The following is a 15,336-nucleotide window of genomic DNA, read 5'->3' as shown; positions in this document are numbered from 1 at the left end:
ACTATTCATCGCTGATCATCGCTAAATGTGCAGTTCTGATGTTAATATTAGTACGCTTAGTGAAATAATATATACTTTAGGCCAGGTGAAAATGGGCCAAAGTATTGAATGAATAACTTCCATCTTCTTTTAGTTATACCCAAGTAGATTGATACAGGTTGGTAGCCAGCGGCAGTTCTAACCCGCATCCCATTTCTACACGCTTTCCAGGATGTCCAATATCAATATCAAGTAATATAGGGCCTAAAACTCCATTACAGTCACTCAGAAACATTATAACTGTCGCGATAAGTTAATGGAAAAAATAGTAAGACGTATATAACACAAAGGAGAGTATTGGAAAGATGATAGAGAAAACGACAGAATTTCTTGAGCCTTGATTGGCGTGTTTGCAGTCGGAGCCGTGGCATGATTTACTTGATCCTCCTTTGCTTGCAGAACAGAAATCATTGGGACAGAATCCATAGTAGCACGCAAAGGAACACAGTCCAGTATAACTTTGGAGGTCATTTTTGGGGTGTCCCTCATCTTTTGTAGGCTTTGGTTTCTTGTTGGCGGCACCCATTGCACTACAGTAACATGTGTCCATGGGACAATAACCGTATTGGCAGGTAAACTCACAAAGGTCTGTAAAATCTGAGCTACCCGATCCCTTGACGCACACTTGCTCAGAAAGTGACATATTTGGTGAAGTCACGGGCATAGTGCTTCCCGAGGTAGCACTTCCCACCCAAGCATTGAGGTTCACAAAACCCTGGGTGCAACTCGCCGTGAGAGAGCGACCATCCAGGTGAACCGTCCTTTGGTCATCGCGTGAGATACTCACAGCGATGTTCCCAAGGTGGCCTTTATTCAAGCCAAAGTTGCCATGATAGATGCCTATGCCCCCGTAAGGCTCGTACTCCCACCGAGCGTCATATTCCTGACCCGCTATGTTGACTGAAACTGAGGCATTGGATGCCAAGAGTGCCGAGAAGAAGATTTTGTCCTGAAGCCAATCCTCGGTGGCGATTTGCAGCCCAGAAAACGTGAACCCAGTAGTATTCCCATTGGAGCAGGAACGCCCAGTCTCTACTCGATACCAAACAACCAAGCTTTCCTCTGTCATAGACGCTGTGCCTGTTCTGTACAGGTCAATGACAAAAGGCAGATGAAGTCGCCAGCCGTCGTGTGGCATGCCTCGAGCGTAATTGTAGGGTGCCTTACCTGATGTGAACACACCGTAGCCTTTATCGTCAAGTGGTCCAATATAATGTGACTCGCCGTAATCATTCCAGGAGATTATCTCAACCCATTCGGGCTCGAGATAGGCAATCTCCACCCATCGGTTGTACCACAAGTCGCCCCCTTGCACAGCCCAATTCTTGTTGTACCCCGGCATATTGGTGTAGAACCAAGGAGATGCCGGCATCATATAAGGCTTGCCGGATTTTTTGAGAGAGTCGAGATACGACGCATCGGCATAGGTGTTCATTTCTTCAGTGTTTGTTGGCCAGGCCGCCCACGAGAACAGTCCATCAACCACGCCAGCAGCGAGCTTGAGAGCAGATGTGGGCTCAACAGATGACCAGTCTGGAACGAAGAAGCAATTCGTTCTGTTTTTTATAGCAACCCAGTCATCGGCACTTTCCGGTCCTTCAAACGTAGACACAAAAGTCTTGCCTTTATAGTTGTAATAGGCTGAACTAGGGGCATATTTCTGCAGGTAACTGATGATCTGGTCTTGTGGCCAAGTTCCATTTCCTTCGTAATCGAAGGAAAAGAAGAGGAGAAATCCCAGATCTTCTGCGGTGGCAAAGGCATCGGCGGTCGCTCTTTCCATGTGTGGCGTAGCGTAGGCAATGTTCAGGGCAAAGGCGTCAATGTGGGCTGCTTGAGCCAGCGAAATGTCTTGTTTCCAATCGGATATTTCGTACTGCTCGGTATTTGCCATCTAATTAGGCAATTCCGAGATGGTCAGTTTTAAGACTGCACCTCTGATCATGAATGACGAGCTTCGTACCATGAAATGAGCGAACACTGCCTTGGTTGTGGCCCGAGTGGTTAGGCTTAGCACCTGTAGCAGGAAGACAGATCGACCTATAACTCCCATAATGATAATGGACAGAACTATAACTTTCTATCTGGTCGGTTGGTTTGGATTATTACATTTAGACGTAATAAGGATTGTGGAGGGAATGACAAGGAAGTACGATAACCAGACACAATACAATGCCAGATTCCCAGCTATTTATATATCTGTAGTTGCACGAAAAACTAATCTCTTTTCTCTGTCGTACTATCTATCTGGATCTGAATGTACCTAGACTAGCAAACATGGTTCAGTTACACACGACCATTTGGGAATACAGTCAAATGGCACCTTCCGATGTAAAATAAACAAGATATTGGATGTTTACTACCTTATTAATCATGACAGAAATTTTGAAGAATCACTATCAAGCACTTAAGCATCAAAAGATAAGAGAGTTCTATGTAGAGCATGTCGTGCTAAGAAGCTGTAGTAGGCTTACAATAGCTCAAAATACTCTGAGACAAGGTGGTCTTGCTCGGGTTCCCATAGATGAGTTCCCAGAGGGTCCGGTAAAATCCGATCCGGCAACCTAGGAGCTTTCTTACGACTAGTATGGAATGATTCGGGCGCTTGTGAACTCTTGAATTATGTTACACTCGCCTACCTCTAGTAAATTGATCGGGTTTGGCTCTTTCTCCACGTGATCTGTTTCTCTAAAATTACTGAAACGGTAATATGGTATGGATCTTGCTTGTATGACCTTGAGAAGTTCCGAATATGAAGCATATACGCATATCTACCTAAGTAAGTATGGTCCAAGTATTTTTGAATTCAGCTACAATTGAAGAATATGCATTATCTTTGCTAGTCTTTTTATTTTGGTTACGACCAGTCAACGGATCCTATAGCCAAGTGTGAATAGCCATGGATATCCATAAGTCTGTCGAAAGGTCTGTATGACCATATATACACATCTAGATACAATTCCATTGGTGTCGCTAACAGAACGTCAGAGCCAAGGGAAAAGATTAAAAGGCTGTAAGAATCTGCACTCTGTGTCCCTGGGTTCCAAATTTCCCAGGAGAAAAAGAATATTAATTGCATATTTGTCCTTAGCAACGGTTATCTTTCTTGGCAAGAAAATAGTACCTGATTGAATACGTTGCCAAGTCCGGTACAGTTTCACTAGAACGAAGGGGAAAAACGGCACAGAGAGTTAAGTTCCTCAAATCGGTGTGTTCTGGCATACACGAAGCATGAACCCGTCTGTCGTGGCGTTCCACCGAGATGAGTGAGGCGAAAACCCGCCAGCTCACATATATGAGAAAAATTTCTATGAAATATTCTCGGGCTTGTCACGAGAAACTGGTCCCAGCCCCAAGAGTTTCAGTGTCGGACATCACCTTGATAGCAGATATTAATACCCCGAGAGAGTTCATCTACTTGCAAGCCTATCATCCGCATCTTCCGATGCAGTAGACTGCATTTTTTTTGTAACAGCGGAATCTTCTTTCCCCGAAGTTGTACAAAGGTTCACACTCAGGAAGTAATCATAAACTGTTTCCACTTAACTGATATAGATGTTGCAGATCCAATCTTTTAAAAAACAATTGTCAAGGATGACTTGCGTATTCTACGAGGGAAAATCTTGGATATGAATGTGAAGCCTGGGGCATTAGAAGTTCCACGTATTGTACCTACTGTTGGCCAGAAGACGACTGAGATTGGCATTTTATGAGAACTTCTCACTATTTGAACTTTGAAAGATATATAAAGGAAAGTAACAGTCACTTTGCTGCTGATTTAGTCATTGGTAGAATTCATATTGTCTAAAAGGCATAAGTGTACAAGTAAAAAGCTCAATTTCGTTATAGTCTCTCTCGCATGAAACCCTGAACCGTAATGGTGTATGATGTCTATGAAATAAAGATCCGAGATATGGAGAAGGTACTCGCCGCATGCCAAATCGCTACTTGGTGTGGACTTTGGCTTTCCGAAGATAGGAGCGATTGAAGAAGGACACGAAAAGATAGATCAGTGGAACAAGATAAAGGGCCGTCAGCCACACCGTAAATGCCTGATGATTGTTCTGCAAACACTTGGTCCTTTCAACTTGATGATGCTCGTAAGGAATGATTCCATCGTGATGTGTGGAGCGCTGAACAGGAGTATCAAATTCAACGAACATATAGGCCCATCCAAACAGCCAGACAAAGAGGAATTGTGAGATTTGCAAAGTTGTCAAGGTTTGCTTGACGAATTTGGAAACTGGTAGGTCAAGAGATGTCCATACAAAGTAGGTGTACTAAAAGGAACAGTCAGTGTCTTGGTCCATGGATCAGTTTCGGTAAACCCTAAGATGCATACCATCATAGTGTGAACCCCTGCGTTCAGAACCATAGGAATAATCCCAGCAGGGGAGATAAATCGGACCGCCGCCCATACACACAGTATCACACCTGTATGATGATACATTTGAAGCATTGAGCTTCGTTTTCCCTTCATGAGTATAATGAACGTATCAACCACTTCGTACAACTTCGAGAGGTAGAACAGCCAGCCGAAATAGGCATAGCCTTGACTCCAGAGTCTGCTGGAGCTGGGACGGTGAAAGAATTCGCTGTCCACAGACAGGGTCTCAACATGCGGCAGGTTTATTCCGTGAGGATGGTCATCGCTGGTGATCCGACAAAGGGCATCGGCGACTTGAGCGGAGAATTTGAACTCCGTGTTCGATGGCAAGCTGGTCGCGATGGAACAGCAGACGCCGTAGAGTGTCCACGCAGAAAACAAGGTGAGGAGCAGGTTGTGGAAAAGCACTAGCCACTTGAAGGTTGAAGTTCTGGCAATTTTCCAAGCTACATTGTGTCGTTGTTGGTTCACTCGATTGAGGGTGGTCACGGCGATCAGGTAGATGGAGGCTGTAGTTATAGGAACTCTAGGGCTTAGAGCCGCTTGGAAAGTCGAGTCAGAAATTGCGAATGGCTGTAGCCATGTCGATTGGATTGAAGGGGGTGGGAATGCTGCTGGAGCATTACCAAGCTGCCAGCTGAAAAGCTCGAGAGGTGGCAATCGAAAGTGGATGGACAAATGTTGGAAGACCATCTGGTGCGGTTGAAAGATGGATGTGTGGTGGAGTGGGCTGCAGGGTTCGGCCTTGAACGAGACTGAGCAAGAGACTGAGATGAAATACGATGAGATGATTCACTGTAGACGAGTGGAAATATCAGGTATATTTCATCATCTCTAGTCTGTGGATGGCCAGTGCAACCAGGGAACTACAGGAATCAGAAGTAAGCAGTTCAAATAAGTGAAAAAGATCAGGAGAAATCCCAACTTGATTTGTTTGACATTTCTGTGTCACATTTGAATTTACTTAACAAATTAGTCCCTTTGATTGAGCCTAAATAATGGATCTTTTACGTTTTAATTTGTGTGATTAGCCTGTATATTCACGACCCAAGAAACCATTCAGCCTTATGTTTTCGTTCCTACTACTTATAAACTGTCATGAATATTGATTGGAAGTTAGTGTTATAGTCATTACCGGCTGGTGCATCTGTAGGGTGCGTGTAGTAAGGGTAATGTCATACTAACTTGATTCCAATAGCTTTGTCGGACTGATCGCTATTGCCCTAGTACAATACAATACGGAATTAGCAAGGGCGTTGATCATACTTTTCGTAATTCGACCTACACTGGATCCACCGATGACTATAGAATGAAGGGCCTCTGTACTGAATTGGGTCTAGTTAATTTCATAACGCCTTAGAGAGTCTGATGAATGATTTATTTACATTCAGTACTCAAAAAGTCGTTTTAATCAGAAATTACTTATTGCTACTAATTGGAGATGGAGACTGCTAATGACGAACGGACAAACGAACCGAGCTAATACAGAGTTTATTCCTGGCAACTTCTCATTTTCCCTCCTGACAGCACTCCCACCTTGACTCTCGAAACCCGTGACATATTCTCCAGAACAGGGGTTTCCATGCGAAGGATCGTTTCTCGATAGCATGTTCCCGTTGTCCTCTGATACGAACAGGCAATAGCTCGCTGCATGCCTCCCTCCGATGCGCACAGAAGAACAACAGTCGGTGGCCTTACTGCTTCGAACAATGTAACGGTCATTGTGTTGGTATCCACCAGTGTGAATATTCGATTCCATCTGGACTCGTGCATTCGCGCACTGTCCGACTTTGCGTTCGATTTCAGGATCTGTGGTTGGATCGACAGCGACACACTCGACAGACGACAGATCAGTCGTGTGACGAGAGAGGGATGAGCCAAAGGCGCTCCAGCGCAGGCGACGCATTCTCGCTCCAAACATTTGACTTTTAATCGTTTTCAGGTCTGCGTATCTCTCAAACCCGAAGAGCCAAGCTTGGGAGCCCCCTATTAGGAGAATTCGTTAGCTTGGCAAACAAAACAATGTGCCTGAATGGAGTGGACTTACAGAACTTTCCGCGATATAACAGACGGGTGAGGTATGGTGAGGCGACAAATGCTACCAGCGCGAGAATCCAAAGCAGGTAACCGATTGCTTCAAAGAAGATCATCCAATATCGGAGAGCATTGACTTTATTCAATGATTTGCACCAGCAACAATAGTCAAGAATACAACTGGCACGGGAACATTGAAAATGCGGCCCAAAGCCGCAACATACGCTGCAATTACCTTGTCACGTAAATCGCCCTTTTCCAGCTCCCATACTGCGTCAACGGACAATTTCACTGCGAAGAAGAATCTCTGTGTGCAAGTGGTGAAAATAATTTCGATCCTCTCTGTACATGAGACGCAGCATTGATTCGTTGAATATCATAGAGCGGGTAGTATATTTGGGCCCATTTTAGACTAGCGCTAGGTAAGTAGATCAATCCGGCGTGCTGACTGCTTATTTGCTTACTCTCCTCAATCATCTTCCTGACATCTTCTCAATTTCCTTTAGCAAGATTGAAGCGACCATATATTTGCAACATGTCGTCTCACAACAATATCCTCGTCACTTGCGCAACAGGAAATCAAGGCCGAGGTGTTGTACGCCACTGCCTCGCTGCTGGACACCGCGTCTACGCCTACCTTCGCGACCCCACTACACCCGCGGCAAAGGATATCGAACAATCGGGAGCTACACTCGTCCAAGGTGACCTCAACAACGTTGAGGAAGTGCGTGCGGCCATTCAAGGCATGGATGCGGTATTCCACACAGAAGTACTGACAGGAGACTGGGCAAAAGACTTGGAACGCAGCATCCACATAATTGAGGCGGCTCGTGCCTCGCCAACAGTTTCCTGTATGCTTGTGTCAACATCGATCAAGACAGGTCAACACGAGTCTTTCCCGGGTTGGGGCCCCGAATATTCGATGCGACAATACTGGCTGAATAAAAACGCCATTGAGAACTATGTTCGTGATGCTGGGTTCCAGCACTGGACAATAGTGAGATTAGGTCACTTTTTGCAGAATTTGAAGGCGCCCGTGAACGCGATCACTTTTCCTGGTTTTGCGGATGACAGAGTTCTACGTGTTGCTTGGAGGCCGGACACAAAGCTTCCTTGGATAGACGCGGCAGATGTGGGATCCGTTGTTGCGGCGGCAGTATCGGATATGAAGAAGTATTCTGGCAAAGAAATAGACCTTGCGGTTGAAGCGCTCACTGTTGAGCAGCTGGCCGCCAAGCTAGGCAGGACACTGGGAGCAAATGTGAAGGTACATTATTTGTCGGATGAAGAGACCGAGGATTTAATCAACCTAGGAAGCCCCACTCCAGCAGCGCACCAGTGGGCTAACCAGGTACCGGGGGATGATGCGGTGGGGAGGGTGAAAGGACTATCTTTGACATCTGTCGATACATTTCTGGCACAGAATGCGACTCAGATTTGACTGCCTCGTCGCATCTGCCGTATTGCGAGATTCAGATCAAATATTGAAGTTACAAACAATTTTTTCAAGCTGGAACGCCTTCAGATTCGATAAACATAAATGCGAGCTTGAATCTTACAACCTCATCAATACATGTTTGGTTCCATACTTTGAGCCATAAAAATAACTCTTTTATACTTCATCCCGTTTTCTCACGCACTTGGGACTCCATATTCCAACAGTCTCATCCAACTAACGAGATGCCAATCTTGGTCGTTAGCCATCAAGTCAGCAACATTAGCTGACCGGTTGTCAACGGCTGACGGGAAGACAAATGCACAAGTTGCTGATCCATCAGGGGAAAAATTGACCATACTGGACCGCAGAATTCGGAGGGCTATATATGATCGGTCTCCTTGGTTCTTAGCTCATGAGGAAGACGAATCAACGCTTGACTGATCAACACGCTCCAGTAATGGCGAAATACATCTCCCCATTGATGACGAAGACCGAACCATTATTCATCCCAGTGACAGTTGGCAATTTGGTAAAGTCGAGCACGTGGCTGGGGCCCAGAGAACGCCATAAGCCAATCTAGACGCTTCTTTGTCTCGCTGAGTGGTGTCGTATTTTTGGTCATATTATATGTGTCTGCGGCCATCTCAACCAGAGGCTCCACGATAGCTTGCTCGTAGCTGACTTCCGACGTGGGAATGTCTTGTCCCTTGTTTATAAAACTCATGGTGATATTCACGATCTTGTTTTTGAATTCGACACTTTCGTTGTGACGTCCGAGATTGTCGAGACTCTTGCAGAGATCAAGCACAGCCTGTGAGAAGAAGATGGTCGGGGCTTTCGCCACGCCTCCAACCTCCAACACTTTATTAAGTAAGATCACCGCTGTATCAATGTCACTGCTGTTGCCGAGCCAATTGTATCTGTCATTGAAAAACATCACAAGCCATATGGCATTGTACGGTCTCTGAGTGGAAGTGCATCCTGTGCAACGGCGGGTGTTTCCCTCGGCATCGAATAGAGAGCTACTAGCAAACTTCACCCAGTTTTCTAAAGGAGTCTGCACCATTTCAGCCGATATCCATCTACACATAACTGCTAATTGGAGGAGCGTTGGCATGGCAATTTGTTCTGAACCATCATCCCAATCAGACCATGTGCTTGACACAACCGTACTAAGATTTTGAGTGTCAATGGCAACAAAAGTGGCGCTGAGAATTTCCGGATGTTCCAGTGGCCGCAGATGCGCCAGAATGTAATGAGCCCTCTCTCGCACAAATGTTTGGAGCGGTAGATGAAAAGACACTTCGGTCCGAGAATCTCCACTGTCAGAGCCTATAGCCATTTCCAGACCTCTTTATCTGTAGATCAGAAGACTGAGAGGTTGGTTCAACTGATGACTTCAGAGTGATTGGCTGGTCCAGAGGAGCCGCATACGCTGAAAATATTGCTCGGGATTCCGTTGCCTTTACGAAATCGCTGACACTATCCCACTCCGGAGTATATGATTTCCCAAGTCAATATAGACCACCGGTCGGCCACTGAAGCCGTCTAGGTCCCTGATTCTGTCCGTAACCTGAAGGACTATATGACCCCGGATGTTGGAGTTTGTGGCTGACTCGAGCGAATAGCTCCATAGATGGCCTTTCCGAACAATGAGACCTAGTGACCGACCTACACCAGACATAGATTCCGCCAGGACCCATGCCCACGCCCCTCCAGTGAAAATATGGGCATTTTCGGCAGATGAAAGAGACCATAGTGCCGAATCATAGAGGTCGTTAAAGGGGGTGTCTGTATTCGTAATCCTGTCACCGCGACCTTTTCCGGCGAGTTGTTTTCGAACCTATAGGTTTCCGTGAGTACTCGCCCCAGAGATCGCGTTATCTTTAGTCGTAAGCCCTCATCTAAGGGAATGTCGTAAGGTCCGGTGAAGTTATTGCTGGGTATAGAGTGTAAATTCCATGATCCTTCCCCGGAAATGGTGAAATGCTTTCCACACCCCAGGAATAATTGCGAGTATGGAAGTGGCCGTTGTTTCATTCAAAAGGAACTCACGTCCGGGGTCACCGCTGTCGACAAATTGAGCGATTGCGCTTGAATTTGAATAAAGCAGGGCATGTCCAGATGAAAAATTGTATCTTGGAGAGCTAGTGAATGCTATTGTCATTTGTAACACAGAGACTCTTTGATTTGGTCAGGAAATTCTCTAGTAAAATCTTGCTTTCGGATGACAAAAGTTATGCCCTCTCAAGTGACCTACGCGTCTTTATGACTAAGGGGAATGATTAGGTATTATTGATCATTAAGACGGTGTGGCCCTAGAGGTCCGTAATATTATCTAGGAGGAAGATAGAGAGGGATATAAATATCAATAAGGTTAAATGATTAGTGATGGTTGCCCCGGGCGAAGGCCTGATCCACCAGGTAGGTGGGTATATAGGCTGGTATGGTGGGTTCTTAACCGTGATTCCTAAACTAGATTATGTCGCTGATGCGAAGTGGCTATCAAGGCTCAGAAATATTTTATAATTCTACTATGACTAGATATGTTTTTATAGTTTCATAAGTAAATTTCTCTTTACTTATTGTGGGTATTGCCTTTAAGCGAATTAAGTGTTTCTTTCTTACACTTAATTTCGCTATATTTCTATTTTCGTCCTACTCACTAGATCAGGATAATATCTTAAAGTTAGAATAATTCATATGAGGGAGTTCAATATTAATCATACTTAGGTTAAAAATGGGAAGTTTCATTTCTATTTATAAAGAATCTCACTACGTCCTTGGTAAAACATTACCCATGCCAGATCAAATAGTAGTGACTGTAACAATACACCTGCAAAGAGAAAGTTAGTATGGGATGGTAACGCCAACTCAGCGCCTCAAGGACGTGCAGGATATTCAGGTGCTAAATAGTAGTGTTCAGGGCATTCAGGTGAAGGGCCTGAAGGGACTAAAGCTTAGGGCGGCAAGGGCATTTCCCCTACGAGCTGAAAGTGTGATAGAAAAATAAAATACAACAGCCAAAAGTATGGCCGACCTCACTTGGCGCGCACCTTTCGGTCGTGAGCGACTCGCCGCTGTATTCAGGAGGCTTCAGGCAGCAGTTCACTCAACGTGGTTTCTTCACCCAAGGACCGCCGAAGGTGTAGGACACGCAGACAAGAGGAGCATTTGCACATTTTGGCACAGGGTCAGATTTCTCGAGCTGCCAATGCGGAGAGCGACGAAGGATAATTTATAAAGAGGCCCTGGGAGCGTTCAGCGGTGTCCTCTCACCATTCAGCCACCCCGCTCACCTCGTCCTAGACTAACAATTAACATTTTTCCTGAAAGTGACCGAAAGCAAGGATCAGGCTGCCAATTTTGCCCCTGTCATGAATTTGAATGAGTATGATTACTCAGAGATCCACGTGCCACCCTTCCGAGGACTAAGGGAGACTACCCGCGTGCGCTCTGTATATTTGACAAGTTAGCGCCTCAGTAAATCTGTCTCCCACCCGAATTTAGCCTGGAAAATTTTCAGAGAAATGATTCCCTCCAGAATAACTAAGAGTTTTGCTTAGTGATTTGGAGAATCTCACAGACCGTCAATCGAGCATCGGTACTCGCAGCAACCTCTATCCTCTGTGTTCCCTCAAGCCCGATCTGAGCCACAAAGGCGTCCTTCTCAATTGATATATGGTGTCCGAATATCTCGTATTATATTACTTGGGCATCCAGAGAGAGAGAGAGTGATCTGAGCAAGCAGAATATATGTGACCTCGACATTCACCCAGCATTGTCGGCCCGACCTGCATTCTGCTCTTTTACCGTATCCCCTGAGTTAATCTGCGGTCGGCTTCTTGTCCAATATGCTTGCAGTTCATTTTTCTCACGAATTTTACCTGTGGAGACAAGAAGAGCGCAATTGGATCAAGTGAAAGAAAGCAGAGTTTTAGGGAAATGCTCTAATACACTCAAACTTACGAGAAATCACGCCGCAACCTGCGCGATCCCTGCAAGGACTGTTCAGTTGAATCTGTTCGAACCGACCAATATAATCTCATAATTCTTCAACATCTTGTTGCGGGGAATACTAGTTGACAGTAGATTCTGACGAACCTGACTGATCCATGTTCGTGTTTTGCTTGTTACTCAAAAGGGCAATTCCTCGAAATGAGTGGAGGAGACCCTTGTTTCAAGTTAATTGCTTCTGAAACATCTTCATAACCTCTCGACTTAGCATTACGTAGTATTAAGCCTACTGGTCTCAACGAATCTAGGCAATGGCGCTTGAGAATTAGCAGGCTAACTCGAAATCTGGTGGTGTTACCCCTGGCGCCGTTGACCCACGCTGATTCAAGAGCATGAAATGACCCACTCACAGTAAGCGCATAGCTTCGGGCTTGAAGCTTAGACTAAGATTGACATCTAACTTCCCTCATCGAAGGAAACTGTTGAGCGAGCCCAATCTATCGTAAACAGATTCGGAAATCACGATAGGGGATATGTGAATCTATATAATACAGAACATTCATCTTACACTCTTTCTTTTGTGTTTAGTCGTTCCCCAAAGTCTTCCATTCACTGCTCTCACGGGTCTGGTCACTCACGAGCTCATTCATTTTCCTCGCTGACATTCCTTACACTACTTATCAGCTGTGGTGGTCCCTTTCTTTCATTGATTTCACGGTGTACTTCGCCTGAATTATACGAAGATGCATTTCAAAGCTACAGCTATTCATTTGGCTGCCCTTTCTGCGACAGCATTTGCCAAGGACTCTCGAACATTCGCTGTGAACCACTTCTATGGCCAGGGTCCGCTAACAATGGGCCGTATGGATCCCATCATCAGTCCCGGTACTGCATCAAGTCATGTGCACGCGATCCAGGGCGGTAGTAACTTCAATTTGACTATGGGCAACGATATTCTGTTAGAGTCGCGCTGCACTTCTTCCCTCGTGGAGGCGGATAAGAGCAATTACTGGACTCCGGCATTATACTTCCAAGATCCGGCAAATGGAAGCTTCATCTCGGTTCCCATGTTTTACATGAATGTCTACTACTTGTGCGTAGTTTTTACGTCCCACACTTTTGAGGGATCAAGTTGCTGACTAGTAAAGAACAGTTTCGAACCGACCGATGATGATATCAAAGCCTTCCCTGTCGGCCTCCGCATGGTCAGTGGGAACAATAGCCTTCGAACTCCCCCACCGGGCGGGGCTGCCAATGTTCTAGACACGAATGAAGGCGACATTCAACCAGTTCAGTGGACATGCCCACGGACTTCCTACGATCCTCCCTCGTATCCTGCAGATTCCGATGGATTGCATGGTGTGGGGATTCAAGACCCGAATAATGCTGGGGCTGGGGCTGGCTTCCCAGATATGAACTGTGACGGATATGCGTCCCCTCTGCGTGCTGATATTCACTTTCCTTCTTGTTATAACCCCGAGGCTGGCCTCGATGACTTCAAGAGGAATACGGTGTTCCCAAGCAGCAAAGGAACCACAGGGGGCAAAGCGAATTGTCCGACAGGATGGACTCACCTCCCCCATATCTTCTACGAAGTTTACTGGAACACCCCTTTGTTTGTGGACATGTGGGAGCAAGGAAATGGCACGCAACCATTTATTTTGGCAAATGGAGACCGCACTGGGTACTCCCTTCATGGGGATTTTGTTGGTTTTGTAATCCCGATCAGTCCTTGGTACTATAGCTAATAAGTCTGACTAGATCTCTGGCTGGGATGTGGACGTCTTGCAAAAGATTATTGATAACTGTGATGCCGGCGATTCAGGCATGGACAAGTGCGCTGACGCTGGCCCAATCAACGACTCTTCGGACAGCTGCAACATCGCCAACCTAGTCCCCGAGGAGATTTCCGGTGTTCTCGAGAAGCTGCCAGGCAAAAATTCCCCAACTGGATGGGGTCAAGGCGAGAGCGCATTTTCTAGTTCATCCGATCTAGAAAGTACCTCGACTACCACTAGCATACTGTCTGCATCTCAGACCTTGTCTACCACACATACTGAAGTCTATACTACAGACAACAGTGTCATCGGCTGGTCATATCTTGGCTGCTATTCCGACAATGAGTCTACTCGTGCCCTCACTGGGGTCCAATTTGCGGATCTGGGCGTTGGCAATGTGACTTCAACTGGCTGTATGGAGTTTTGCGGAAACGCAGGCTTTAGCCTGGCAGGCACTGAGTACGCTGGACAATGCTTCTGTGGTGACAAGATGGTGGGCAGCTCTAAGATCGCGGCAAACGAATGCGATATGAAATGCGAGGGTGACACCTCTCAGATTTGCGGTGGCAGCTTGGCATTGAGCGTATTTGAGAAGGCTACGAAGACTGCATCGAAGAGATCTCGTAGCCACGTTCTTCAACATGTACACGGCAAACATGTTTGATTTCAGTTTTGCGTGAGCGAGTGTCCGGTATGCTACAGTAGGTAGGTAGCAAAGAAGAGAAGCCCAGGGCAGTTCGGTCAGCACGGACAGGTCGAGGTACGAGAAAGATATGGCAGGCAAAGAAGACCACCAACAGCAAAGCTGTGAGCAATTAGGATACCTCAGTGTAGCGAGAAAGACAAGTACAGTAGGAATCTTATAACAAGAAAGTCTTTTCCATGACTTCGAACAGTCAGCTCAAAGTTGATAGTAGAATGGTGGTGTGTTCGGTAATGACTGAACTACTCTACATATTCCATAAAAGACGAGGATCTTATATGAAATCCTTCAAGGCAAACAGTGCAAACTAAACGAAGAACTCTTAATGACCAATTCAAAATGTCACTACATGCCACACTACAGTGGGTAGGTAGATAGATTTCATTGCCCTGAAATGATCCTGAAATGAAGGAACGGCGTGAAAGGGTTTACTAACCCCAGGGCTGCCCGAAGCTGACGCTGACGCTGCCAGAAACAAGACGAGAAAGGCACAGCCTACTGATTGAAGGGTAAAGATATTAGAATAAAATTCATGAACAAAAACATACAGCAGTCAGGATTCGCATGTGGTCACCCACCATACTACTAACTAACCGGCGTGTGGCTTAAGTACGGCTGAGCGGACGGGAAGCCCTGTTCTCCACACCCTATGGTCGTATGTATTTCGAGTTAGATAGACATGCCAATATATGTATTGGAGTATAGGGTCAGCTGAGCCCCTCCGTTTGTCAGCGCTTGCATGCCTTTAGCTAGATTTCTCTTTCTCTCTCTTTCTCTTTCTCTCCTGCATACCTCTCAGAATACAGATCTTGTCCCTTTCTTCCGTTTCCACGCTACTATGTAGCCCTTCCCCTAGACAGCAGATCAGCTGTCGACAATATGGAACATGATCTGAGGCCGCGTGTGCGGATAGATGGGATGTATATAATGCTGCTCAAAACCCTATGTTCTCGGTTTCAATACCTTCGCTAGTAGTGTGAAGATATTAGAGGCGGCGATT

The 15,336-nt window shown here is 45.9% G+C and overlaps 6 protein-coding genes across 6 annotated transcripts; 2 read left to right on the top strand and 4 right to left on the bottom strand.

Annotated features, from left to right (window-relative positions):
- Positions 1-195: 195 nt before the first annotated feature.
- On the bottom strand, positions 196-1,933 carry N7520_006552 (glycoside hydrolase family 71 protein; the record flags this gene model as incomplete). The annotated part of the gene is made up of 3 exons (XM_057140486.1): positions 196-243; positions 418-569; positions 622-1,933. 3 exons carry the CDS (start codon positions 1,931-1,933, stop codon positions 196-198), a joined length of 1,512 nt encoding a protein of 503 aa, XP_056994492.1.
- A 2,050-nt stretch (positions 1,934-3,983) lies between these two features.
- N7520_006551 (elongation of very long chain fatty acids protein) lies at positions 3,984-5,119 on the bottom strand (the record flags this gene model as incomplete). The annotated part of the gene is made up of 2 exons (XM_057140485.1): positions 3,984-4,319; positions 4,382-5,119. 2 exons carry the CDS (start codon positions 5,117-5,119, stop codon positions 3,984-3,986), a joined length of 1,074 nt encoding a protein of 357 aa, XP_056994491.1.
- Positions 5,120-5,917: 798 nt separating this feature from the next.
- Positions 5,918-6,576, bottom strand: N7520_006550 (uncharacterized protein; the record flags this gene model as incomplete). The annotated part of the gene is given in 3 exon segments (XM_057140484.1): positions 5,918-6,123; positions 6,143-6,412; positions 6,474-6,576. The coding sequence occupies 3 exon segments, from the start codon at positions 6,574-6,576 to the stop codon at positions 5,918-5,920; spliced, it is 579 nt and encodes a 192-aa protein (XP_056994490.1).
- A 419-nt stretch (positions 6,577-6,995) lies between these two features.
- Positions 6,996-7,901, top strand: N7520_006549 (NAD(P)-binding protein; the record flags this gene model as incomplete). The annotated part of the gene is made up of 1 exon (XM_057140483.1): positions 6,996-7,901. The coding sequence occupies one exon, from the start codon at positions 6,996-6,998 to the stop codon at positions 7,899-7,901; it is 906 nt and encodes a 301-aa protein (XP_056994489.1).
- Positions 7,902-8,397: 496 nt separating this feature from the next.
- N7520_006548 (amino acid permease family protein) lies at positions 8,398-9,240 on the bottom strand (the record flags this gene model as incomplete). The annotated part of the gene is made up of 1 exon (XM_057140482.1): positions 8,398-9,240. The coding sequence occupies one exon, from the start codon at positions 9,238-9,240 to the stop codon at positions 8,398-8,400; it is 843 nt and encodes a 280-aa protein (XP_056994488.1).
- Positions 9,241-12,598: 3,358 nt separating this feature from the next.
- Positions 12,599-14,297, top strand: N7520_006547 (DUF1996 and WSC domain-containing protein; the record flags this gene model as incomplete). Its single annotated transcript, XM_057140481.1, has 3 exons — positions 12,599-12,948; positions 13,009-13,561; positions 13,617-14,297. 3 exons carry the CDS (start codon positions 12,599-12,601, stop codon positions 14,295-14,297), a joined length of 1,584 nt encoding a protein of 527 aa, XP_056994487.1.
- Between the last annotated feature and the right edge of the window lie 1,039 nt (positions 14,298-15,336).

The sequence above is a fragment of the Penicillium odoratum genome (genome assembly GCF_028828045.1).
Source record: "Penicillium odoratum strain IBT 22623 chromosome Unknown utg000005l_segment0_segment0, whole genome shotgun sequence".
Taxonomy (NCBI): Eukaryota; Fungi; Ascomycota; class Eurotiomycetes; order Eurotiales; family Aspergillaceae; genus Penicillium; species Penicillium odoratum.
The sequence above is the reverse complement of the archived record's forward strand: the minus strand, read 5'-3'. Positions and strand labels throughout refer to the sequence as shown.